Raw genomic sequence first — 27,974 nt, 5'->3', positions numbered from 1 at the left:
TATTCTAGGTTATCAGAACTGAATAAGCACAGTACTTCCTGTTGGAAGCACCTATTCCTTGATAATTACATTCAGTAAAGCGCCACATCATATGTCAAGGAGCTGAGTTGGAATTCATTAATAAAAATCAGAAGGAAACCCTTTAATTAAAGCAGCAGGAAATACTATTTGCATTCAAGGAGCAACTTCTGAAAGTATTGGGCTAATGGCTTAAAGAAAATAGCTTCTGAACAGCAACTTGATTCAGTCATTTTGAAATCCAGGCACTACAGTGCAGTAAACTGATCAGCCTCCTGAATGTTGGGCTCAAAATCCTGGAAAACAGCTTAGCTCAAGAATTAAAGCAGTTGCATCATAGTCTCCAGGAAGTAATTTATAAGCCTATGCTTTGAGTATATATATGAAATATATATCTGATTGTCACACTCTGCCATAAAATGTAAATGCTCCAGATGAATGCACATGAAGTGTCCTAAAACACACAAAAAATAGAACAGAGCATTCTCTACTTGGTGTATTAGTAAAGCAATCGCTTTCTAATAACATATAGCTGCATAAAGTCTTCTATTTGGAATGTTAAGGAGTCAGGTACTTGAGCAGGTGCTGTACCCCTAACCATCACATTCAACTTTCAACTTTCTGGATTTGTAAAACAGGGATATTTCTACTATACACACTGTGGTAATCTCAGATTAGTGTCGTGTTCTGATTTTTTAATTTAACCACCTCACAGGGAAGAATTTATCAGAAACATCTGACATCACTTGAAGATGCACTGGTTAAAAAGAAAATGTGGGATGCCCATATGTGAGAATCTAAATGCTATAATCCCAATTTCTATTACTCAACAGGAGGACACTCTGGAAAATAGCTAGACAAGTCTTTTCTATCTTGGATCAGCAAAACTTCAGATGCTGATTCTACACAAAGCCTGAAGCATGCCTGAACTATACAAATCTTGCAAGGTTTAGCGATCTTTCCAAGAAATTGTGGGTCTTGTTGCACTGTAACTGCAGATACTTTTTGGGGAATTAAGAGGACTGAAAACAACCTGAGTCCCTAGAGAATCTCGTATATAATGATCTGCAACCAGTTACCATATCTGTGGTGCTAGGGTATCCCTAGGCAGGCTGTATATATTACTATGCAGTGACTCCGACTGCATGGAACCTGTATTCCACCTTTCCCTTCTGTATGTGTGAACATTTAAAAAGCTTCTCTGTCAGTCTGTGCTGCTGACTTTGTTGAGCATTCACAATTGCTGTGTGTCAGTACACTCAGGCACAAATACACACAGACATGAGCTAAACAGAGATCAAGTGCATCTTAGGAGGGAAGGACTAAGCTTCTATCATTGGTCTTATCAATATTGAATAAAATGTACAGAATATAACCCCCTGAATGTCTGGCAGAAATGGGGAATGAAGACTGTGCTTGCTTAGGTGCCAATAGACTAGACCATGAGAAATAACCTCCAACACTAATTCATTTAGCTAACCTTTCTCTTTTTCCCTCCCCTTTTTTTCATCATTAAACCACTTCAGTAATCCTTCTTTGACTTCTAATTGTGTATATACCTCACTTTCACAATCATAACTTAATCAAGACTGTCAAGAAAAAAAACCAGAACACACTAAACACAAAATAATAAAGGGTAGATCAAATAGAAGGTCTGTAAGGGCCTTTTGATGCCTTTATATGGGAACAAGGCATTCTAGTACTTCCTTTCTCTCTTTAGCTACCTAATTATGACATGAGAGTTTCAACTCACAAATATGTACACTACTGCTGAGCCAATTCAGATACATTAATTTCATTCTGACATCCAAGCTCTCAAAGTTTGACAATGGTATGTTTGAATTTCTGCTAGGCTCAGTAACTTACTGGCTGATGCTTCTTTGCAATACAAACTCTGCTGTGAAATCATACAGTAAAGTTTTTGCCTTTCTGCTAAGCCCTGCTAAAATTACATTATTTCCTCATGGCTAGAATATTTTCTGAGTTGTACACGAGCTGCTGAGCTCCAGTGGCACTTAAAGCTACTGCAGTATAACAGGTCTTCACTTTTTCCTTCTAGACATTGCTGTTAAAAAAATAGTACGTGTATGCATACACATGGACAAAGAACACATGCACATACATGTACAAACAGACATCACTACTATCTATATATCACTCCAGCTCTTACTATTCAAAGACAGCAGAAAATATGGACAGAACAGAAATGACAAGCCTAAAACAGATATTTCTTACCGTGTGCCACCCAGCCATGTTTACACTGATCACAGGTCCTCAGGTTTATCTTCCCTGGCTGAAAACATTCACATGTGCAATTTACCAGTGTACAGCGGATGGCCTGGAAAAATAAACAGAAAGTACATATTAATGTCTTTCTTACTTCTTGTACAAATTTGTTGTGAGGGCTACAAATATATTAACTGTAAAGCAAATAACAGCCTTCTAACAGTCAAAGCATTGCTAATACTTTTAAGTAGAGATTAATTTTCTTTCAAAAACACATTGGTATCCTTAAGCAATGGCAAGAAAAATGCTTATGCATTAATAACAGTCTTTTGTCCCATGGAGAGGAACATATTCCTAAAGTCTTTAAAAGAATTGCTCTGTTTCTTTTAGGGAAATGAACAAATAAAAAACAAATAAACAAAACAACAACAACAACAAAACAAAACAACACCACCAACAAAAAAAACCCAAACCAAAACAGAACAGAAAACCAAACCAAACCAAACCAAACCAAAAAGAAACCAAAAAACAAAAAACCTAGAACCACACAGTACGATGAGGATTCTGTAGGTGTTCCACAAGTTTCCTGGGTTTGCATCAACTGTCTGAAAGAAAACCTTACAATAGCAGCATATCAGCTTGATTGAAGCCAACAGTAAAATGAGGAAACAAAAACATGCAAACCAGAAAACGACAGATCTCTTTCCACTTCCCTCATGGCATGTGAAGGTTACTCTCAAGTTTCTTTTTCAGGGTCCACATAAGATACAACTCCACTACAGAAACGAGTCATGGAGTTGATATGTTTCCAAAATAGAGTAAAATTATCAAGGTACAAGAAGAGAAATGTCTCATAAAACATCCTATAACTTCCCTGTGCATCTATCACTTTCTTCAGTATCTAACTATGGCCATTAACCTCCTAGCACTCCCTATTTGTCAAATGCATATTTCTTTGTTTGGCTGCAAAGATGAAACTATTTCAAAGCAGGAATGCTAATATTCCCATGCTTAGAGTCCCATGCAGAGGTCTGAAATTTGCTTAAATAATACACATTATTAATATCTCATCTCAATTTTAAAAATTATTTCAAAAATTAAACATTTACCTAGAGGCTAGCTAAATCCACAGAAAAGTGAATATAAATTGAATGAGACTGTCTTTAATCTGTATCAGACATATGTTTTTGAATAGTGTAGAAGATGACCTATGCACTTCAAACTGCTACTAATAAATTTATGGCATGCATTTAGATGTACTTTGCATGGAGATTTCTGAGACAGAGAGGCTTATTCTGATCATTCACAGATTAACAATCTACTGTAACTACCAGATCTGCCAGGAAAAGATATCTCTATAGATTTAGATGCAATCAATGATTACTCGGGGGCTAAGGTGGGGGGAAGGATGCTTGTTACCTATGGTCACTGAGATAATGAAGCATTACGAAAGCTTTTGCCTTTTCAAACAATTAACACACACACGCATACAGTCTTTCCATACCAAAAGAGAATTACCTTAACTATACTGACTTAAAGGTAATTACATTTAACTATAGCAAGTCCTTGATTGCTGACAATGAAAAAGGTTCTGAGTTATTTTAAACATTTCGTCTTTTTACTTACTTATTTGCATCAGGCAGCAATTTAAAGCTGTTTATAGTTCATAGATCCACTTAAGCTCTGTATTTCTCTGACAAATTTCTGGTGCAAGAGTCCTTTCTCCTTCCTATCCTATCTGCTCTTTTACTATCTTTTACTTGCAAAAACCTAGTGGGGAAAAAAAAATCCTGCTCTATTATGCCTGACACTTCAGGGTCTCAGTCCCAATATCATATGTCCAATTACTCGTTAGCTAGGTTATAAAAGACTGCTGTGTATATGCATGATTAAAAGAATTAGTACTATGAAATATAAGAGTACCAAAGAAATGCTGACTGTGCACGGATAATATATGTGTTTGTGGGTTATGAGAAAAAAAATTCTCCTGAAAGGTCCTGTTTCATGTTCAATAGTTTATTGACTCAGTAATATATCAGGTCTCCACTGGTCAGTAATGGTGTTCTTTCCCTAATATGTTCACTAATTAATGAACTCAGTAATTAATTGCACTGGAAGAAGAACGGCTTACAAAATGGTATTCTGATTTTACCATAAAAGGTTTTCTCACATTTGTGACCTTTTTTAAATCTCTGCACCCACCAGTGTGACACACATGTTGTATTTGATCTTTAGAAGTTGTTGTGTTCATGTGCCACTTAAAAAACATATAATGGGAGTAATACAGTGTACGTACACATACTAGATGAAACTGTGTCATTGGTTAGAGCTGCTTTATAAAGGCTCAGCAGCATTTTCATTACAACTCTACCTATTTTTGGCCTACAGGTTAACAGGTTGTCTATAAAAATTGGATTTAGCTTGAACCTGAAATACAATGTTTCAGCCTAAGAGTGAATTTTATTACACACATTCAAAAAATATCTACTTAGCCATTATAAATTATGAGATGGTGGAAAAAAAGTTTAGATGTTTCATGTTTCTTTTCACCTTCTGTGAGTTAAAGAAAGTCACAATAGTGTAAAGGGATGAAGATTAACTCACTAGTAAGAGTTCTTTTATGCATAGCCTCAAAAAACTTTTCAGAAATGTGGGAATGAGCTTGCTCCTCAAATAACTGAAATTTTGTCTGCAAAGGATTTATTGATTCCAGTCTGTAAGCTGTTTTCAGTAGTTCTCCATCACGGAAAATCTCATGCATGCTTCTGAGTGATGAGGATAAGCTCTGAAGATGCAAGATGGTCATTTGGGACTGGAAAAACTCATATTCTAGTTCACATCCTGGCATGATCTTGAGCAAATTACTTTGTTAGCCTGATGCTTATATTCCCTAAACAATAACCAGAAACAATGACAGTAAAGTGGTGTTGTCAAGGAAAATGTAACATAAATTGTGGAACTCTATAGTGATGGAGGCTATTGAAAATACATTTCAAGTCAAGTACATTTCAGTCTTTATTTCAAAGATTCATTTTTCACTTTACTCAGTTAATCCAGGATCACTCTAACTACTTCAGATCACTACAATATCCAACATGAAACTAGAGCAACTTGGCAGAGAGAAGCTTCATGGTACCAGGAACAGTATGTGTTGCTACACATAGAGATGAAACATAAAAGTTCATTAATGCAAATGAAAGCATTGCCATTAAAGACCTTCAAAATGCAGCCAGTATATGTACTGAGCCTTGCAAGGATATGCATCTGAATTATTAACCGTGTCTCTCTACTGGTTTTCAATAGCATTTAACTTAGGCATACAAGTCACTCACAGTTTGTGCAACAGACTCAAAAATGATCCAGAATGGCAGCTGGAGATGAGTGTGGCATAGATTCACCGAAGAATCCCAAGCTTTAATGCAAACCCTCCATTCCCCAGTGGCAGGACTATATGGTACTGAGAGGATAAAAGCTTGTGTGCTCGTAGGTAGCAGCATGGATTGGTGTGACTGTGGCAGGACATGTTACTGCTTAATTCAAGAGGATTGGGGTGGGAATTTGGGATAATAAAGAGATCCTAGGTGAGTCTGCAGTATCTAAATATTGTAGCCGTTGTTCAAACCCATCAAAAAGTAGGTATTAAATCCAAAGGTGTAGCAATGGTAAACATTTGCCAGCATATGCTTCTGAAAGAGTACTGCCAGGCATTCCAGAAGCCATACACTTTAATTCTGCCTTTGCAACATATTGCTAAAAAGTTTATGTAATGGAACTCTATGTACCATGCTGTTTTGTAGGGGTTGAAACAAAATTTTCCCTGACTAGGATTTTCCTCAGTAACTCCACCAAGAAAGGGATTTAAAAAAAAAGAAAACACACAAAAAAACCCATCAACAAAACAAAACAAAACAAAACAAAACAAAACAAAACAAAACAAAACAAAACAAAACAAAACAGAAGGAAAAGAAACCAATGACCTTGCTTAGGGAGAGGAACAGTAAAATCAGCAGATACAGGCTGCCCCTGTTCCAGCTGATACACATCCATGTATTTAGGTCTCAATCTGCAGGTTAAGGCCTTAAGGTAAGCATGAAAATATAGTTTTCTACAGCTTCTTGCAAATGCCACAATGTCCTACTATGTCAATAATCTGCAGATACCAGAAGTTCTCAGACATTTTTATACATCACTTTCACTAATTTTCTAACTGCATTTGTACAAGATTTGTACAGATTTGTACCATTTGTACAGACTGATGGAATTTTATGGAAGAGAAATCTGGAGATCGTGCAGTCCAACTCCACTGTCCTTTGAGGATCTGTGGAGGAAATGTACTGGTTTTCAGTAGAAGTATTTTAAATGGTTTACATGACTGATTCTATAAATCCTAAAGCAATGGATATTAAGGTATATAAACAAAACACATATATACAAGAATAAAACAATGGTTTTACAATTGACATTGAAATTTTAAAAAATATTTCACTGCTGTCTTTGATATCTTCTTCTTTTAGGGTACAATGAAGAAAAAGTGGAACTTCACCTAATATTAAAGTCTAGCAAGGTCTAGTACAGCCACGCAAAAGTTTGAATGTCTAACATTTCAAGACACTAGACTTGATTTCTGCCTATTTCCCCCAGATCAACGGTATTAATTTAACACTGTTTGAGTGATTTAGTTGTTTCTGACAAGTAAATATTAATCATACATCATCTATAATGGAAAATCAATCTGTCTGATTGTTTTGCAGAGCTTCCGTTAAGAAACTATAAACTATCATGAAAAGGGTAACAGTACGGGAGAAGGAGGAGAACTTGTAAAGAAGAGATCTTTCTCCTCTACAGTTCTTGCAAGTGGCCACAAAAGATGGAGGCGGTTTAAAAAGATGCAACATTCTGCATAGGCCATGAAGATTTGCAGCTTCCTTTATCCTGAATTTTACAGTAAGGCTAACAAAAATTCCTAATGCTACTTATGAAAATGCTTCAAGAGCCCTGTGAGTTTATATACCATATATATACCATACCTATATACTTCTTACAGAAGTCTCAGCTACACAGTATCATAGAATCATGGAATGTTAGGGGTTAGAAGGGAGCTCTACAGACCATCTAGTCCAACTCCCTTGCTAAAACAGGTTAACCTAGGGTGGGCTACTCAAGAATGCATCCAAACAGGTCCCATTCAGCAGAGAGAGGTAACAGAACCTTGCTCCTTGGTTCATCTTTCTCATGTACAAAAAGGTAGTGAAGAAATGTCCCCTAGCAAGCTGATATAAGGTATCACAGTGCACCTGAATTCCTAACAGTTAACTATACTCATGGTCTTTGAATACAAGTTCCATTTACCGGCCTAAAGCATAGAACACACATTTATTCTACATACAGACAACCGGATTTAGAACCTAAGTCTGCTGTTACTATGAAATTATTTGGCTTTAGACTTTGCATAATATGGTAATGCACAAGTTCTTTGCATTTAAGTAATAAGGGCAAGAACTTCCCATATATAATTGATGGGATAGATGATCTTGTTAAGGATTTTAAACCAATAGAAAGTTGATGAGTTGTATGTACATAAATGAAATATTTTGGTGAAATGATGGGAAGTCTTGGAAAGGTAAAGCAAAAAGCACTTTCTGCAGCTTATTTCTCAACTTGAATAAAATCCTGAACTTAACCTGTTAAACATATCTCTCTCCACTGTAAAACACTTTTAATCCTATATTACAAATACCTGATACCTAACTTAGAACTAATATTTTATTGAGCATACATAACACTGTCATTGGCAGCATAGTTTAAAGCCATGCAGTAGTTGATCTGGAGACACAATGAACATAAAAATTATCAAACTTAACAAGCAAGACATTGATAAAAAACATATAGATTCCTTCCTCTGTTGCTGTATGTTGATTCATGACAAAAAGCCCACAAAACAATACTAAGTAGCAGACAAAAGGTCATTCCTGCAAGACCTACAGCTTTTTTTTTAATACCTAGCCTTCTCTACCATTAAGTTTCTCTTACTATTCCTTGGTTATAAATTGAAGAATCTGTCTATATAAATTGGCACCATTGCTCAGCAAAGGATTGTACAATACTACAGTTTTAGGTGGGGTTTTTCTTTTTCAGAACACATTATATACCCTGTAAAGGGCTCTCAGAAGGTCTGTCGTTTGTCTTCTTCACTCATTCAGGAATTTAGGATTTTTTCTCTCTCTTGGTAATTATTTCTCTACAAGAACACAGCATAAATTCTGCTGTGTAAATGGCAAAAGATCCCAATGAAATTATACTACCTCTAGTAGCTGGCAAATCAGTAGTACAACAGAGTTTTGTTTAAGTTAAGACCAAAAGGAGGATAATTTGCATACTGACTTGTAGGAAATGCAGGATGCGACAACCCAAAAGTAAGCTTGGTATTGCAGCAAATTGTCATGGTTCCACCCCAGCCAGCAACTAAGCCAACTCTGCAGAGAGATGTCTCCTATAATTCTAGTAAAGAAATGTCAATTCAAATACTCATCAACAGTATTTATATACTGCAGCCAAAGCACTGGACAGAAAAAGGGTAGATGCCTCAAGTCTGATCCTGGCCAATCCTGCAGATTCACTCTGTGGCACTGGTTAAGTCACCTAACCACTCAATTTCTAACTGCCCAATCTGTAAAAATTGGGTAATGGGATTACATAAAATTTTCAGAGATGAGACTGATGAACTGCTCACACCATTCAGTGAAGTATGATGAAGTATGGTAAGACAAACATGAAGCATTAGTATTTCTTCTGTTAGCACTAAATTTTTAACAGATAATTTTAAATACAAAAATGACCTACATAAAATAACCATAACTGATAATTGGTAGATGACCAGTTTTGACTTCACTGCCTATCGCCTAATAATGCATTTCCCAAAACAAACAAACAAACAACCTAAAAAATAAAAAACAAAGTCAGGAAGGGGGAATATACTTTGCACTTGAATGGTCTTAAAATATCCATGCAATGCAAGGAGGTTTCTGATCCCTCTCCTGTTCAGAGTATCTGTTTTTTTATTGTTCAATTAGTTGCGGTATTACTGATATCACATCACACCATCATATTTTTGTTTCTTACTTGAATTTAACTTCAGTAACACAATTTGAAAGGTTATAATATTGCTATGTTTCTCTGTGGCATTCAAGAAAACAGTTGCTAATAAAATATGAAGGGACAGATGCTAACAAGAGAGAAAACTCTTGTTAGCAAGATAAAACAGCTTTTTCTGGTGTATGGACAATGTTGCCTTAAAGCATTTTAGAACACCATTTTCAACTCCTCCTGCGAAAGACTTGGTAAATGAATGCGGAACACAGAAAGAAGGAAAAAGAATAAAATGTTATCTGTAATACTACATTCGAGTTAGGAGTCCGAATTGAGCTTAGTCTTAGATACTTCCAAAAGTGGAAGCCTGTGTAATGGAATATTACCTAGACTTTTATAGAGAAAACAAGCAGAAGTCAGAATAGATTTTTTTCTTTTCCAGGAACTTTCTGTTCATACTGATTGTATACTCTTAACTCACAGTGCTGCCAAAAGGATATTCTACAAAAACTGCAGGTACAATATCACCCTGTGTTTCTATAGCATGTAAAACCAGCCTGAGGTTCCCAGTCATCAAAGGCAAAGTTGTTTGCACTGAAAAAATTAAGACTGACAAGTGCTTCTTTGCTTAAAAATTTGAAGAAAAACACATGGTTGATTTAAGAATGAGATTCCCTATGCCCGAGAGCATGTTAGCAAATGTAGACATTTGTTCTTACAGATGAAAACCAGATTCACACCAGAATTCAACCACCAGAGTTCAGTCACACACTGTGCTGAGTTAATGGCCAGTGCTGGACAGGTACCCAACAACATGGAGGGATGCACCTGCAAAAAGCCTCATTTGTCCTCCTCTACCCTTAACCCCTCTGGAGATAAAGACTGCTAACTCCACCCAGCTTCTCACCTCACCCAAGCACTACCATGGTTTCCCTTATAGAGAAGAGGAGGCAAGTTACTCCCACTGGTTTTTACTGCCCTGCCCACTCTGGAACAATCATTTACTCCTTTGTGGTGAGATCCCAGCTGGAACACTGTGTTGAGCTCTGGAGTCCTCAGCACAGGAAAGACACAGACCTGCTGAAGTAGGTCTAGGGGAAGGCCACAAAATGGATGAACAGGGATGAACATCTCCTTCTCTGAGAGATGCTAAGGTTGTTCAGCCTGAAGAAGAGAAGGCTGCAGGGAGACCTTATTGAGGCCTCTCAGTACTTAAAGGGGTTGTATAAGAAAGACGGGAACAGACTTTATAGCAGGCTTTGTTGCAATAGGACAAAGGATAATGGTTTCATACTAAAAGAAGGCAGACTAGACTAGATATGAGGAAAACGTTTTTTACTGTGAGGGTGGTGAAACACTGAAATAGATTGCCCAGAGAAGCTGTGTGGATGCCCCACCCCTGGGAACATTCAAGGTCGGGCTGGTTCTGAGCAACCTGATCTACTTGAAGATGTCCTCACTTATTGCACTGGGATTGAATTATTTGACCTTCAAAGGCCTATTTGAACAAAAACTATTCTACAATTCTATGATTAACTGCTTCTGAATGGTTTATTATGTCTGCATCATGCCTGCACGCATCATTATTGCTTTTATGTGAAAGAAGGAAAGCATTCCCCAAACTGAAAAACTTTATTTAACCATACCTAGTAAAATTATAACAATTTTTCTTTCTATAAAACTTACTGACACCTCTGCAGGGGGTTAAAAATATCTCTGCTGGCAACTATATAAGATAAAGTACATTGAGATACACTGCGATTATCAGCCATGCCATTCACAACAGACCTCCATTGTCTTACAGCAAATGTTCACAGAAGACAGTATGTAATGCAGTAACATTTGAAACTTGTGATATAAAAATTAAAACTGAATAAAGCGTGTCCCAAAAGTAACTTTTTTTTTCCTGAAGCATCTTAAAAAGACACTGAGCTTGGTTGTGTAGCATGTGGAAAGGAACAATCAACATATTTTTTGCCACATTGCATCAAATATTGGGTCAGTAATCCACAAAAGTAGATTTTATCAATAAATTATAAGTGGTTCAAAAAGAGTTATTTAAATCTATTAAATCAAATATCTGTTCTTCATGCATTGTTTCTCCACAAATTAATCAGAAGATGATGAGAACATTTGAAGTCTTAAAGGTCATCAGATAAATAGCTCATGTTCTCAAGGCTAGTTTTGTATGGTCTCAAACAGTTAAGTGTCTGTCCAACCAAAAATAAAAGACAAAGTATGTAAATATGCAAAAAAAAATCAATACAGATAAAAAAGGAATCTTATAAAAAACAAAACAAAAAAACCCAAACAAAAAAGCCCACAAAAAACCCTGAACATAAATATCCATACAAAATTACATTGTAGTTATAATTTTTAAATTTCCATCTTTTTCTTCTGAAAGTCAAAAGAATTAAAAAAAAAATTATTTAAACAAAATAAAATGGAGCTTGGAACCTGAAATAGGTAATCCTTTCTGTTAATTTATTAAGGAATTCTTCTGTAAAAATATTACAAACACACTGTTTATTGTCTAATCTGTTCTTCAGAAAGACTTCATTTTAATGTTTTTCTTTACCTTATCAAGTTTTACTGCATTTTGAATTCTAAATTACGAACTTTCAATGTGGCCAAAAAATTACAAGCATTTAGACTGCACTGTACTTTAGCCAGTGAAGATAAATATGAATTCTATTAAGTTAAATGAAAGTTATAGGGAAAGATTTTATTATTTTGTAAATAAGTGCAATGATTTAAAATTTATTATAAATAATTTTTCTGTCTTATCAAGATCAACACTATGTACCATATTTTTAAATTATACCTAAAGCAGTATCTTCTTAATTAACTTAATTAGATGTTCAACCCTGCACTGTTCCTTCAGTTGTCAACTGTGCAGACACAAAGTTGATACAGTAAAAGGAAGTAAGACACACAATTTTTTTTCTTTCTTTCTTTTCTCCCTCAACACTCACTGAAAAAAGAAAAGAAAAATTAGAAATTTCCATGGAATTTTTTTGCAGAGGTTTGCTAACCTAAACACTTTTCCCCTTTTCTCTTCACATTATGAATGAGAGAGAAGAATTCTAGGAAGCACGAAATACAGAAAATGTTTTTCCTTGGACAGATTAGAGCATGACTATATATACAAACACTTTTTGAGAGAGAGAGAGAGAGAGAAGGATAAAAAAAAAAAAAAAAAAAGCTATTGGTTTTCTCAGAAGGATTTTCTTTTATACATAGCTTTATCCTATAATTTTGTCCCTGTTGGGCACACTGCCTAAATTTAAACACAAACAGTCAAGCAATGAAGAAACATTACCACATTTACTGTGAACAAAAACTCCCAGTTGTACAGTGAAATTTTAATACATTTCAACTTATCTCTTTTACTAATGGGGAGAGTACAAACCCTGCAGGAATTCGCTCTGCAAACTGGTAATTACAGTAGACTTACTTTTTTATAATGCATATGTATAGTCAGACACAAGAACCATAGCTGCCCTTTTGATGTAGGTTACAATAGGAATGTTTAAAAAAATTATGAAAATCTACAGCAATTCTAAAGGAATGCATTATTTCATGGGAAGTTGTCCTTTAGCTGTGCTCAAGAAGACATAATACAATACAAGATACATATATTTCTATGATGATATAAATATAGATAACAGGTATTTTTCCTCTGCTTTTATAAAATGAAGCATAAGCTTTATCAGCCTGTTCTTTTTGTTCAAGTAGGTTGTTGTGGGTTTTTTTTTCCCAGTGTATAAAATAAATCTGTGTATATTGGTCCAAAGTGGAGTTTCCCTCCTAAATATCATGTATGAGATCAGAAAAAAATTTTTACTCTCCCAGGCCTCTTCCTCTGCAATACCTTCAAATATGAATAGTTTTGATCTGCAAATTTATGTCTTGTTAAATCGTTATAATATGTTTTTAAAAGCACTATTTCAACTGCACAGTTTTACAACATACAATGTTCAACTCAGCTTGGATAGGACATGCTGGGTCTGGCAGAACATATTTGAAGTAAACACAAAGACAGGTTTCATTTAATACAGGAGGGCATGAAATCAAGGTAAGATCTACTGTCACTGCCATGCAGTGGCACAATATTTGTCTTTAACAACAAGATAGAGCTATATTTTAACCTAAAAAAGAGCAAAGCATAAGACAAATAATGGTCAAAAAATATATGTATGCCCAGGTCTTTTATGGTCTACAAGTTTTTTTCTTAATGTCTACCAACCTCTTGGTTCTGCAAATACTGGCATCCTCACTGTTGGCATATGGTCATATTCATACTCTTCTCGCCAAAGGTAGAGAAAATTATCACTTAATTCAATAAATAATTAAACCATTCCATCCTCCAAGTATAACTCACAAAAACTCACATTGGAAATACCTCTTCTGAAGATCCTGTGAACAAGCACATCTTAAAAACTGCCAGAAAATATGAGAAACATGCTTTCCAATGGATGTATTATTAGAATATTTGAATTTTCATGTGAGATTAAAATTTTCATTTCCATCTTAGCTGGGCACTAGCTCTGTCACATATGTAATGCTATTCTCCACAGATGGTTGATGGCTGGTTTTAGCAATTCACTTATTATTTCATTAAAAGGTGAATTGTTATTGACTGTGGAATCATTTTTCACTATTTTTGTTTGTAAAAGAAACCTGGTCTTGACTAAATTTGAAGAGAATCCTTCTCATTCAGAATTAGGGGATATGGGACAAAGTAAGCATCAGATAGTGAACCGATGATACACTAGGTCTGCTATCAAAAGGCTCTTAAATGTGTGCACGTGTAGTAACTATTTTACACTTTCCTATAAGAAAGTGGTATCTACTAATACTAGAAGGAAAGAGAGAAACATGTTTGCCAGTGTGTCTACAAGTGTACACATTCCTCATGGTAACAGAATTAATTTTCACAAAAGAGAAGATAGATTCTTTATCACTAATGACTGTGGCTGATGCAATACTTCGGGTGTGCTTAGACAGCAAGTTTCTGTCCAAAGCATAAGTAATACAAACATCCTCTGAAATTTATCTTCAGTATTGTGCATCATAATTAAGGTAACAACCTTGTCACAGAGGTTTCCATCTGTCTCAGGGTGGACAGAAGAAATATACAGAATCCGAGTCTGGATTTGTCAATGCATATGCTGTGATAAAAAAGTGAATTTATAGGTTTCAGAATCAGAATGGGAATAAAGAAGAGAAAAATATACCTAGCCCAAGACTATTCTTAGGTCTAGACCTATCTTATATTATGAGACTATTCTCATTTCTGAATGGGAGAAACCGTATCTTTACAAGGACCATGCAGCAAAGGGGATGCTTCCCTGTTACTGAGTTACCACTTTCATTTAATTCCCAAGGATTCTCAGAAAAAGGAACTTTGAAGAACTTTAAAAAGAAACTGCTCCCTTTTACATATTGTCACAGACAAAAGAGAACAATGACGATTTTTAATAATCTTAAATGAAACAAACACAGCACTAAAATCAGTGATACTAAATGCATGTGAGACAACTGAGTATAAAGGTTTTATCTAACAAAAACATTCCAGATACTTAGCATTATTATTATTTCATGACACTTCCAATACTCGCATTGGTTCTGTGGATTTCTTCTTCCATATTTCTCCTTATTTTTGTAACTTTATGTTTAACATTTGATCATGAATGCCAGGAAATAAACAAAACTAAGCAGAACCCTGGTAGCTGCAGTTTAAGGAGGCAGCAAACAGTGAGACTTGACAGGACATAATATAAATTGCTGACAGAGAAGCTAGAATAGTTTTTACGCTGTCTGTACACCTCTATGAGGAAAGCATGTGTTACTTTTATAAACAATGAATGTTAATACAAATCCTAAACAATAAAGCAATCCAGTGGCTCACACCCTGTTTGAGATACTGACGTTTAAAAATAAGTTCTGCTTCAAGGAAGAATGGATAAGGCTAAACTGAGGGATGTGTAAGTACTTCATAGCCTGTAGAGTCTTTCTGACCACTGTGCTTGTTGGGTTGACAGTGATGTTTCCACTGTCACTCCTTCACTTCTGCCCAAGAATTCAGACATGAGCATTGGTGGCTATCACAGATGCTGCACCAGAATCAACCTCAGCACCTGCTCTTCAGTGAGCAGCATCAGCAAGGGAGGAAGGGGGGGGGAGGGGGGTGAGGACACTATCAGGAGCAGAACAGAAAGTTTCATTCTTCACAATATTTAAATAAATTCTCTATCTGTTTAAAATATAAGAAGCAGTAAGCAAGGAGATAATAATTTTAAGCACAGCACCAGAGCAGACTAACAAAGTGTAGGAAGCTTACTGTACAGCAGCATTGCTTTTTACACATGTCACTAGTCCTGTGAATACCATTGCCTCTTGTGATATACCTGCATATTTATTGCTATGCTAGTTAAGAAATACTTAGTGCAGCTATCACTTCTGGAGTTTTAAGTAATGTCCATTCATTCATACAGTGTCTTGAGATTAAAAATTCCAGGCAATCAAATTGTTAGCTGTTTCTACTTTTCTGGTGGACCAGCCACTGCCACAGTTTTTGTCACAGTCATCTGCCTCTGAACAACAGATTTAAAGCAGATAGTCAGGGCATGCTCTATTTATTGCATCTGACTATTAACTTAGCACTATTGTCTTGCATACTTCATTGTAAATGTGGCTGAATTAGGCGAAATAACTATAACGTTTCTGAAAGATCAACATGACATCTTCTGGTTTGCATTTAATGGGAGAGGGGGAAGAAAACAGGTGATTCATTAGAAAAGTGGGGTTGTATAGACAAAGAAGAACTCTTGGATTAAAACCCTAAATTAGTTTTTCTCCTAATCTTTTATAATAGTTTATCTTCATCTACATGTATTTTTTATTATTACTACGCAAGTAGAACTTAGATGCTAGACTGCACCTAAGCGAAAGTTAGGCTGATAGCTTTGCACTTCAGTCTCTTGGGCTCTTGAAATATGCTAGAAAGTCTATAAAGCATAGAAGCTGCAGCCCGAAAAAGGCACATTGTTACTGACAGAATTTGAGGTTACTAAATTAGGCAAACAAAAACTGTGACAGGCACATGGTGGTTTTGGGGAAACACAAGGATACAAGTTTGCAATGGGAAGATGCTCTGGGCCAGTGTTTTCCACAGGCTGAGTCATTTCTACCAGCCTGGTCTGCCTTTTTCACAAATGTTCACAGTATATGTGTTTGCTGCAAAGCATTTACAAATTAAATGGTGACCAAAGTAAGTTATGTCCTGTAATAAACTGCTGGGTGCTATGACAGGAATAAATACAGAGCTTAGCATGAGCACAGCATGTGCACAAAAGTAAACATGCTGGATTAGAGCCTGTAGACTGGTCTTTGTATAGGGAATGAGAGCATTCCTACTGCAGAGCCCATGCTTAGCACCTTATGTACTGAGTACCATCAGGATTACTGCAGCTGGTGCTAGACTTAATGTGATCTAACACCAGTTTGGCAGACGGCAAAATGAAATTTTACACATGCACTAAATATTATATTCCTTTAGGTGAAGTTGGTAGAGACTTTACAAAAAAAGCTGTAAATGCACTAAAAGCCTTCAGCTGACTTCTTTGTCTGTGACAATATAGACATCGTGTGTTGTTTAATTTTTAAAGGTGCTGAACAGTGGAAAATAAAATTCAACAGTCAGGATCTAATAACTACAAGGTACAAATGATCACGGTGTTTATTCCTGTTATTAAAATATTTAGAAGATAAACAATCAATTTGATCAAATTCGCTCTCAGTTTACATTCTGAATCTTATATGGCAGTAGGAATGTACGGGGACACTTAAACCTGTGGTAACTATAGCAGGTCTCAATGGTGCTCCTTCCTCCGCATGCACTGTGATAGCTGCTACTCTGTATCAGTCCTTCTTAGACAAATTCAGCAGCAGCTCTGATGAGAACTCCCGGATGGGCTCCTGCTGCCACCCCTCACCGTGGAAAGCGCCATTCCCTGCACTGCCCACTTCCATCCACCTCCAGACACACACATCTCAGCAGCTGTGCAGAAAACACCCACCCGCCTGTGTGCAGGAAGAGTTAAATCAGCACACTCAGACTTTAATTGCAACTCTTTTCTCCTGTGGGACAAAAGCACAGGCCAGATGGAAGGGGTTCCTCTGACTAGACCTCAGGGTCTACGTGATGGACGACACCAGTGCAGAACAAGCACACGCATGCAACTGAATTCAGCTCCAAGAAACTCACACGTCACCTCATTACAGACAGTGGATTTCCATGATAAGTTGAAGTCACAATGAGAGAAATAGGAGACTTTTGTCTTATTTTTGTAAGAGTTCCACCAGGCCATAATTAAAAGCAACATTTAGCCTAGCAAAAATTAGTGACTGGTAAAAGCAAGATGCAACCACAAGCACAGAACCTCTCTACTCTGTTTACCACCCAATCCTCTTTGGTGTGAAAGCTGCTCTGGAAACTGCATAAAAGCCACTCTTCTGGTGAGATTTTTAGAATTTTCAGGTGACAGCTCTGCCAGACACACCATAACAACAGACTCTGTTACAGAATGTTGATAAGTCTGTTTCCACTCCTAGGAAAAGTCAGATGGTGCAGAGGTGTGTGACAGTAATTTCTAAACCAAAAAATTTTAAGACCCCAGAATAGTTGCAGTTAGTTTGAGTTTAAAGATCAAATTCAGGTCTGTTCCATTAAATCCAGACTGATTCATTCCTTCCTATTATTTGCTGACAATGTGATTGCTTCTGTGAAATACTCAAAAAGAAGTGAAGTACACTTCAGGGGTTTAAATGCAGATAAAGAGGAACAAGATGCACTAACTACCACCAAGAAGAAGTAGCTAAGAACCGAGTCCAACTTATGGAATTACTTTTTCTTACCTTTCTAAAAAAAGAAAAAAAATTGTTAGGAAGCAAACACATTCAAGCTCTCACAAAATACAAAACAGACGTTCTTTATCAATGCATAAAATTTTAATTGAAGAATTTGAGCTGCAGACTGACTTTTGGTATTTCAAAAAGCAGTATTTACATGAAGAAAGTATCATGCCAAAAACCAGGAAGTGATGCTCCATTAATATTCATTACATGCCAACACTCAAAAAAAAGGAAAGAAAATGTAAGCTGCCAAGTTTATCTTGGCAAAGCTGTATGACATGATTTGTATTCAAAGCAAAATTTAGAAAAATGTCTTCAAATAAATGTAAATCCCTTTCAAATTGAAAAAAAAAGGAAAACACAAACTACATGAAACAGAAGGGAAAAGCACTTCTGAGTTTTAGCTTTTTTCAGTGGTAGACTGTACATAAACAGTGATTATTGGAGTACATTGTCACACACAGGCCCTACCAGCTTAAGTTAGATGTGCTTCCCATCTTTCTAACAAAGAACTTTATATGTTCAGTTATAAAGAAATTCTAAATTAATATTTAATATACCTGTCTCTCCTACCTAGTTTTTAAAGTGTCTATGTATATCAGGACTATTTTTAAAAGTGTGAGAAAGGCATGCACAATTTTTCTAAGCAAAGAACAAATTGCAGAAGATGGCAGTGGCCTCCAGCATGGTATTAGAATGACTGTTAGAAATCAAAACACTAATTCATTGCCTGGCCTGGCCAGCAGCAGGAGGGGGGAAGGTAATGTCCATATTGCAGAGTGGAATGCATGCCATGCAGAAATCCCTAAAAATCTTCTGTACTGCTTCGGAAAACAAATTAATCCAAGCAGTGCCCCATGCACATTGGCCACATTGCTTCTAGCACTTCAGTGGATTTATATAAAAGCAGGCCAGGTATCTCCTGGCAGCACAGGATGAAGGGACTGTCTTGTACTGTGAAATGCCTCAGTGATACATGGCACAAAATGTTCAGTCTAGCAGTGAGGACAAAGTTCTGTCCTCAAAAAAGAAACTGGAAGCCTCTGTTTAAAATTTCCCCCACTGATTGCAGCAGCTAGAAAAACAAAGGCCTTTCTGAAGCCAAACCTGAAGATGAGGAACAAGCCCTCACATGACTGTATGAAGATGTTGTTTCTAGTCCTGTCCCACTGACTTCCTGAGTGACTCAATGTATCTTCTCTTCATTTCCTGTACCTTTCAACCACAATTAACAACTCAGGCTGTGAGTCTTGGAATTAACTCTATAACACAGAAATCCTCAGACTAGAAGAAGGCAGGAAAGCAGCCATGCACATGGAGGAGAGAAGTCCAAGAAGCTACATTTGAACTGTTGCTGTTTGTGCTCTTCTTCCATTCCTTCCCCATTTCGCCCACCACAAACAAATTCTACTATTTTCTGACATCTTGAGAAAGCAAAGAGATTCACATTGTACCAGCAGGCAAGGCAAAATGAGGCGAGAGGGAGACCCTGGGCTACAGTGCAGGCAAAGGCTTCCTCCCTGGCTACATGAAGGATTTCTCCTCTTCCTCAAAAACCTCTGTTCCCAGACAACAAACCACACACCCCCTGGCAGCCTGCCCTGAGCTATTCCCACCCTCTCCAGGGGAGCAGGGCAGGCTGATCATGGCCAGGTGATGCCAGGCTTGGTGACATGAAGCAGGATGTGAAGTAGGAATATCTTTCAGTGGGGAGCAGAACAAAACAAGGGAGAAGAGTGAAGATGGCCCTCAGAAGGAAGGCTCTGGAGGGAAGAAGTAGCTTGCTAGACAGGGACGGACAGGAGAGGCCTTGCTTGAGAATTGTTTTCCTCCTATTTAGGAGAAATTACTCTTCCAGGATTTAGGCTCGTGGCAGGCACTAGTAAAAACTGCTAAACTTGAGAAGACGGGCAACTTAAGATCAGCTCTGAGGAACTGGAGAAACATTGTAGCATCAGAGGGTTTGCATGACAGAGGTGGGGTAAACAAGTTCAGAACCGTTTTTGACTCATTATCAGGAAAGTAGGTCTCATCTGCAAAACCACTGCTTTGAAATCTCCAGAGGCCATTATTAGCAGGTATCCATACATTTATGCAGATGCATTACTCTTAAAAATTATCGTTCAAGCCTGTTGGCATAGCAGCTTAAAATACACCTTTCAGTAGCAAGCATCTATGGTAATATTCTTCACCTGATTTAAAATTTTCTTCCCTTTTTTGAAACAATGGTCCCATTCAATAAGGACTACAAAGATGAAAACCAGATGCTTCCTAGGAGAATGGCAAAACTGATAACTCAGAAGGCATCTTGCTCACCTGGTTACTGAGTAGGACAGTATCTAATAGTTATTAGATAGTAATATTATTAAAGACTACTAAAAGAAACATAACTCCAGTAGCTCTGTAAATTATCCAATAGTCTCAGCATCCAAATTCAATACTGTTGAAGGGAATCCCAGTAGATGAGAAGAACAGACTTTCTACATAATTCTCCCAAAATAAAATTGCTATTCCTATTATTTTTTTATGCTTTTAGGCATTTTGGTCAGCCACTGTTTTTGAAGTCAAGAAACTTTGGATCTGTGCCAGGTTGTTCCTTTTTCCTAAATCTTAAATACTTGACATGCTTTGGGAAATCACTGCTTATGAGAAAGTGACAACTTTTCATGTGTTTAGTCAGTACAAGAAGCCACAAAGCTATTCCCAGATCCTTGTAAAATTTCGAGGAAGGAAAAATATGTGGAAAGAAGCAGAACACCTAACAGGTAGGAGGAACGGAGGAAGGGATGGAGGGAAGGAAGAAGGGATGAAGGGAGGAAAGAGGGGAGGGAGGAAGGGAGGGAGGGATGGAGGCAAGGAGGGAGGGAGGAAGGAACTGAAAGAGACAAATTTGCCAACAAGAAAATATGAAAAATATGCTCAAGGAAGATACAAGAATTTCAAAATTGATTTGTCAAAGGCTACATTTTAGAGAGTAGTGTGGGCATAAAAGTAACTGATTGGTTTGTTACAGTCCAGCAAAGCTCACATATGAAAACATGCCATTGCAGATCATGTATATCCACCCTGTTAAATGCAGGCATTAAGCACCAAAAGAGGAAGTGTGAAATTAATTTTAATGATTTCTAGAGTAAACACCTCAACACATCCCTTTCAATTGGCTTTTATGAGTGTCATAGAATTGAGGAATCATATAGTTTTCAGGGTTGGAAGGGACCTTTAAGATCATCTAGTTCCAACTGCCCTGCCATGGGCAGGGACTCTTCCCACTAGACCAGGTTGCTCAGAGCCCTGCCCAGCCTGGCCTTAAAAACTTCAGGGATGGAGCTTCCACCACCTCTCTGGGCAACCTGTTCCAGTGTCTCACCACTCTCATGGTGAAGAACTTCTTCCTAAAATCCAATCTAAATCTAACTTCATTTAGTTTGTCTCCATTCTCCCCAGTCCTACTACCTGACATCCTAAAAAGTCTCTCAACAACTTTCTTGTAGTCCCCCTTCAGAAACTGGAAGGCTACAATAAGGTCTCCTTGGAGCCTTCTCCCCTCAAGACTAAATAACCCCACCTCTCTCAGTCTGATTTCATAGGAGAGGTGCTCCACCCCTCTGATCATGTTCATGGCCCTTCTCTGGACACACTCCAGCACATCCATGTCCCTCCTGTAACAGGGGCTCCAGAACTGGACTCAGTACCCCAAGAGGGATCTCACAAGGGCAGAGTAGAGGGGGACAATCAGCCCTCTCAACCTGCTGGCCATGCTCTCTTGATGCAGCCCAGGATACTTTCTGGGCTGCAAGTGTGCACTGATGGCTCATATTGAACTTCTCATCCACCAGCACCCCCAAGTCCTTTTCCTCAGGGCTGCTCTCAAGCCACTCACTGCTCAGCCTATATTGGTCCTTGGGATTGCCTTGACTGAGATGCAGGACCTTGCACTTGGTCTGGTTGAACTTCATGAGGTTGGCATGGGCACAACTCTCCAGCCTGTCAAAGTCCCTCTGGGTGGGATCCCTTCCCTCCATTGTGTCAGCAGCACCACACAGCTTGGTTTCATCAGGAAACTTGCTGAAGGTGCACTCAATGCCACCATCCATGTCACCAACAAAGATTATCATCTTTGTTAATCAAGAGGACCAGTCCCAACACTGACCTTGGGGGACTCCACCTGTCACTGGTCTCCACCTCAGCATGTGGACCCTTTGACAGCCACTCTTTGGGTGCAGCCATCAATCCAGTTCTTAATCCACCAATGGTCCATCCATCAAACCAATGTTTTACCAGTTTGGAGACCGGGATTTGTGCAGGACTGTGTCAAAGCCTTTGCTCAGGTCCAGGTAAATGATTTTGGTTGCTCTTCCCTTGTCTATTGATGTTGTGACCTTTTTATAGAAGGCCACAAGGTTTGTCAGGCATGATTTGCCCTTGGTGAAGTTGTGTTGATTATACCCAGTCACCTCTTCCATTATTCGTCTTCTCCAGCAGTGCCTCCAGGAGGATCTGCTCCATGGTCTTACCAGGCATACAGATGAACTCACTAGGCCATAGTTCCCTGGATCCTACTTCTCTCCCTTTTAAAAACTGGGGTTATGTTTCCCCTGTTCCAGTCAGTGGACTTTTGGACTGCCACAACTTTTGGAATATAATAGACAGGGGGTTAGCAACCACATCTGCCAGTTCCCTCAAGTAGCTGTGGGTGTATCCCATTGGGTCCCACGGAATTGTACACTTTCAGGTTCTTCAGATGGTCACAAACCTGATCTTCACTTAAAATTGGCAGTTCTTCCTTCCACCCCTTGCCATTTTCATCTGTGAGTGTGGCTGGAGCCCTTGCCAGTGAAGGCTGAGGTAAAGAAGTAATTAAAAAAGTGTCCTCAATGTACATGTGTTCTCTGTATGATTAGCAGTTCTAGTAAAATATCAGGTGCTCCACTTAAATCAGACAAATTTGTAAAGCACTAGCAATATTCTTGAGGTTCAACTGTGAAGTTCTGAACTACAAGAGTTTACCTACTCAAAAATTCATTCTTATAACTGACGGACAATGTTCAAAAGACAGACATGTAAGCTGCAAAAGGAAAAATGCACCTATAGTTTAAGAAAAAAAATTAAGATAGGCCAGAAGTGTGTGGCTTTCACTCTTCATCCTAACTTCAAACAGTGCTCTTTTAACTACTAGAAATCTGATGATTTTTGCAGGAACACAAATATGGATGTAAAAATGGTGCAACAAGAGAGCAGCTCACTGAGGAATCACTTCTTGCAGAACAGCAAGTTCTCAACAAGCAAAGAACTGGCATAAGGAACACTCCTCAAAATACCACGTGCATAAAACCTTGAGCAAGGGGAGCAGATAGGGCAAATATGCTCCACAACCCACTAGAATAAGTCAGAAGACCTCTTAGCTCTGATGTCCACATGGAAGAAAGTCAGACAAAGCCATACTTTCACTCCCACCTGTGTCCTGGGTCCACAACCCACTAGAATAAGTCAGAATACCTCTTAGCTCTGATGTCCACATGGAAGAAAGTCAGACAAAGCCATACTTTCACTCCCACCTGTGTCCTGGCTATGACGAAAAGTAGAATGTGTTTGTCCTACTAATTCAAGTCACTTATCACACTAATAAATACGATTGAAAAAAAAAAAAAAGTCACCAACATGATTATGTCTTCAAAGAAAACAACAGTCACATGATTCCATAGTCTACATGTCTATCTTTTTACCTTTCCACAACTTCTGAACCTTTGAATCTGCTTCCACCATCTTTGGTAGAAGAAAGGTAGATTTTGCAGAGACAGGTAATCCTTGTAATAACTGTTCCACGAAACATGACCCAGGAGCTGCATGTAGTCCCAAAACCCTTTTGGTTTGGCCTGTACTTACAGCCGAGGCATTCCATTACACTTACTTAATAAGGAAGAGGTAGCAGAGACTTAGTCAATCAGCAGGTTCTGCCTTGTCACACCACATCTCTTATTAAGCCAAACAAAGGCAGCTCTGGATTACAAGAATGCTAAAAAGTGTGGGCTGGACGGGATCGGAGATCTGTAATAATTTTGAAAACTAAGAGTAAAGCTACAGGAGATGAGGTTTCCCTAATGCTGCTGTTAATTCAACAGTCTACCTGATACAGATAATTCAAATATCTCTCTATTCATGCCAAGCCTGACATTAAAATTTACTGGATATCTAAGAACTCAAAATCCCTCAAAGTTAATCTAAAAATAGTAAAATAAAGTAACCTAGTACATTACATTGTATGTTACATAATATCAACAATATCTGAGAGTAATCAGGTGTATTTCTGAGTATTTTGAAAAAACAAAGCACGTATAACTGATGGATCAGATATGTGAAAACCAGATTTGAAATGCCATACTAGAAAACAGAGACGTATATAGATTTTTATAGGAGACATTTATGTAAGTTGTAAACATTATTTTCCAAAAAGTCTGTTTAAGAAATATTTTAACAGGAATTGCCTTGGTAGCAACAAGGCTTTCCTTGGTTTTGTAGCCAGAACTCACCAGTGCTACTGAGCCAATAAATCTCACATACAGACTATGTTTTCATAGATCTGTGTGTAGTTCTTGAGCTTTTAGGCAAATAGATAGTAACTGAGAAGGACATGAATCAAGGAAAATTTTCGTAAAGTCAGTTTTGGTGAAATTATTCTAACTAAATAATATATGTATTGTAAAATAAAAAAAATTAAATGTAGTGCAAAAAAATTGTAGATCATTAAAAAAAATTTTCACATTTATAGATGAGTAGTCTCAAAAAGAAACTTTCGGTTTTTTCCTCTTTCCTTAGTATAGTAGTATAGAAGTAAACAACTATTTTAGCAAATTCCTTAGTAAGCAACCCCCATAGCTCCAGCCTGCATATGTCTTATAAACTCAGTAATGTATTATTGTGCTAGACTTTCATGTACTGTTGTTCATACTACCCAGAGTTTAACATTTACACCTGACTGACTAGACAGTGACTGAACTTACAACTTAAAAGTAATAATCACCTCTTTAGTATACTATGATTCATTACTGGTATTTATGGAATATTTGGAAAATATCCATTTGCTTATTTTAGCACTAGTAAAAGCAAAGGTTTGAATATGAAACTCTGGAAAATGTATGGAAAACCAGTCCAGATACTGAAAATATAAGTAATTTTTAAGACTACAGATTTTAAATGTGTGAATATTTCTTACATAATAAGATGTCCAACTGAAAATGGGTGAAAAGGACAGGAGTCTTAGAACTGGAGAATTTAGCCCCTACTCCTCATTCAAATTGGATCAGTGTCACTAACTCACTTCAGCTACTCTGCAAAAGTATTGTATGGAAAAGCTGCACTTCTTTAAGAAGAAAATGAACACTAACAAAAGCAGGGACCTGACTTTACATACAAGACCTGCTCAAAAACTTACTTTTCATACATTTCATTAGGCTCTGGATCAAGGACAGACTCATTATAGTCAGTGTAGTTCAATGATTAAGACAGAAAATTGAGGTTTCATTCTTATCCTGGTAAATTCACTGGATTCTGAGACTTCAGAATGTTAATCACTTCTTATGTCTCACATTTTCCATCCATGTATGAACATGAACATAACACTTATTTCCTTTATTGACAGTGGGAACCAGTGCATCCAGACATGAGGAAATACACAAGAGCTAAATATTCAACTTACCTAAGTGCAACACAAACCCCCTTATTTTGGATTTAGAATAATACTCTGGAGCAGTAGGAACCTCATCTGGTAATACACAAAGCAGCTTACATGGTTCTCTGGTAAGTCCCAGCTCTAAGCTATGTGTGTGTGTGAATGTATGTGTGAGTGAGAGAGACTGAGAGGCAGAAGACACTGTTGCTCACTAACTGGCACTCCATGAGATACTTAATTTGTTGTAATAAAGAAAAGAAAAAGTAGCTGTCAGTTAAACTGCCATTTCTGTCACACTTTTTAATAATACTGCTCCTATAATTACACTGTGGTTCTTTACAGTTACTGAGTAAAAGACTGCTTAGTTTTAGCATGGAAAACAATTTATGAAATTATAGAAACAGACTGAACACAGCAGTTCATTTGTTGAGGCAATTATCCAAATCCTTGTCAAAAAAGAGAGAGAGTAAAGACTGTGATGTGCAAAAAATGTTTCTAATTCTATGCTGTAATACATACAATATGTCTGTGGTTGTGTTGGATTATGTTAATAAACTGCAGTCGAAATATATTTGTCACAACACAAAGGAAGGGTGCTATCAATTGTCTTGCCAGATATTTTAAATTAGTCACCAAAATGTCTAGCCAGGGTTTCCTCTATGACCCTTAGATGAAGGGAGAGGCTTATTTGACACTTTTTTCCTGTGGGACTAGACAGATTCTTCTTATGCTCAAGTATTTTGGATAATCTGGAAAATAACTGTAAAGTGAACTGCAGCACAATTGCCTTTTTAAATAGATATGTACAATTCAACCCTGAACACAAATCCACTGTTGTTTTTGGCTCATTATCACTCAGAAATCAGTTTCCCTAATATTTCTTAACAAAAATTGATAGGGATTTTGTTCCTTCTTTTGGGAAGAATAAGGGGTATAAGGAGAGAGACACTGCACAGCTAAGGGAGCAAACAAACAATGGAGAAAATCTAAGCACACAGTCCAGAAAAGTTCAGATTTAAAAAGGTTCAAAAAAAGAGAGGTAAGAAACTGAAAACAAATCACAGAATTGTTTGATATCCTCTTAATGTTCTGTAAGAATTCAGTCATTTGTACAACAGATTGGAAAAATGGGATCTTAAGGTAGCACTCCAGAAAATCATTTACTAGTAAGAATTTTACTGAAATTATTACATTTCATAATTTTAATGTCTGTCCTTTTCCTTAAAACATTCATCATTATTCTACAGTATTATAAATTATAGCACCTAAATGGTTTTCCAACTACCTCTGAAAAGAAAAACTTTATAGTATTTAAACAACCAGGTTTTTTTCCTCAGCTGGACACTTCACACTTCAGCAGTAGATACTACAGTACTACTGTTTGTAGTTTGCTACAAACTTCGTTTTGTTGAACAAAAACCAGGGGAAAAGAAAAAGTGTAGTAATGGAGACAAAGTAAAAATGGCATTCAACCACAGGTCATGAATTGTGGCCATAGTAGAAAAGTTTCACGTATTAAAATATGGATGAAGTTTCTTCCTTCCACACCTCCAACATCTGGAGATAGTTTGGTGGAGCAATTTCCACAAACCAAATAGTGTCTTTTTTTTTTTTTTTTTTTTTTTGCTTGACTAGCTCTTTTCATTTGCAAATAAACAATTAATGAAATGGGCAACTAATTTCCAAAGTGTTCATATTCATTAGACTGTTTCCTGAAATTAAGTAGCTGTTCCATGATGCAGTGCACTCAGAAATGGTACTGCTATTCTTTTTTCCAATTACAAAATTATTTTAAAATATTAGTATTTAAATCTATTCCCACAACAGGAGGTGAAACAAAAATGTTCTCCACTTTAGATGTATAAATACATTTGCATGATAAATAGAGGAGCAACAACTAAAAAACTGTTCTACCAGAATCACAAAATGTCACTGTATGGATGTATCATGGTTTAACACAGGGCCAACAATTAAAAAAGTAAGGAATGCTCTTTATTAATCCCTTCCCCTGTAGCAAAAGAGAGATAATAAGGGAGCCCTACAGATTGGAAACTAAACC

The 27,974-nt window shown here is 37.2% G+C and overlaps 1 protein-coding gene across 1 annotated transcript in view; it reads right to left on the bottom strand.

The window, feature by feature from the left end:
- BNC2 (basonuclin 2) overlaps window positions 1–27,974 on the bottom strand; it is a 229,109-nt gene that overhangs the window by 112,596 nt on the left and 88,539 nt on the right. The window contains exon 2 of the mRNA XM_030467473.1: window positions 2,254–2,356. Within this exon, the coding sequence (XP_030323333.1) occupies window positions 2,254–2,356 (103 nt within the window). The remainder of the gene's footprint in view (window positions 1–2,253; window positions 2,357–27,974) is intronic.

Source organism: Calypte anna, chromosome Z (genome assembly GCF_003957555.1).
Source record: "Calypte anna isolate BGI_N300 chromosome Z, bCalAnn1_v1.p, whole genome shotgun sequence".
Classification (NCBI taxonomy): Eukaryota; Metazoa; Chordata; class Aves; order Apodiformes; family Trochilidae; genus Calypte; species Calypte anna.
This window is presented reverse-complemented; position numbering and strand designations above follow the sequence as displayed.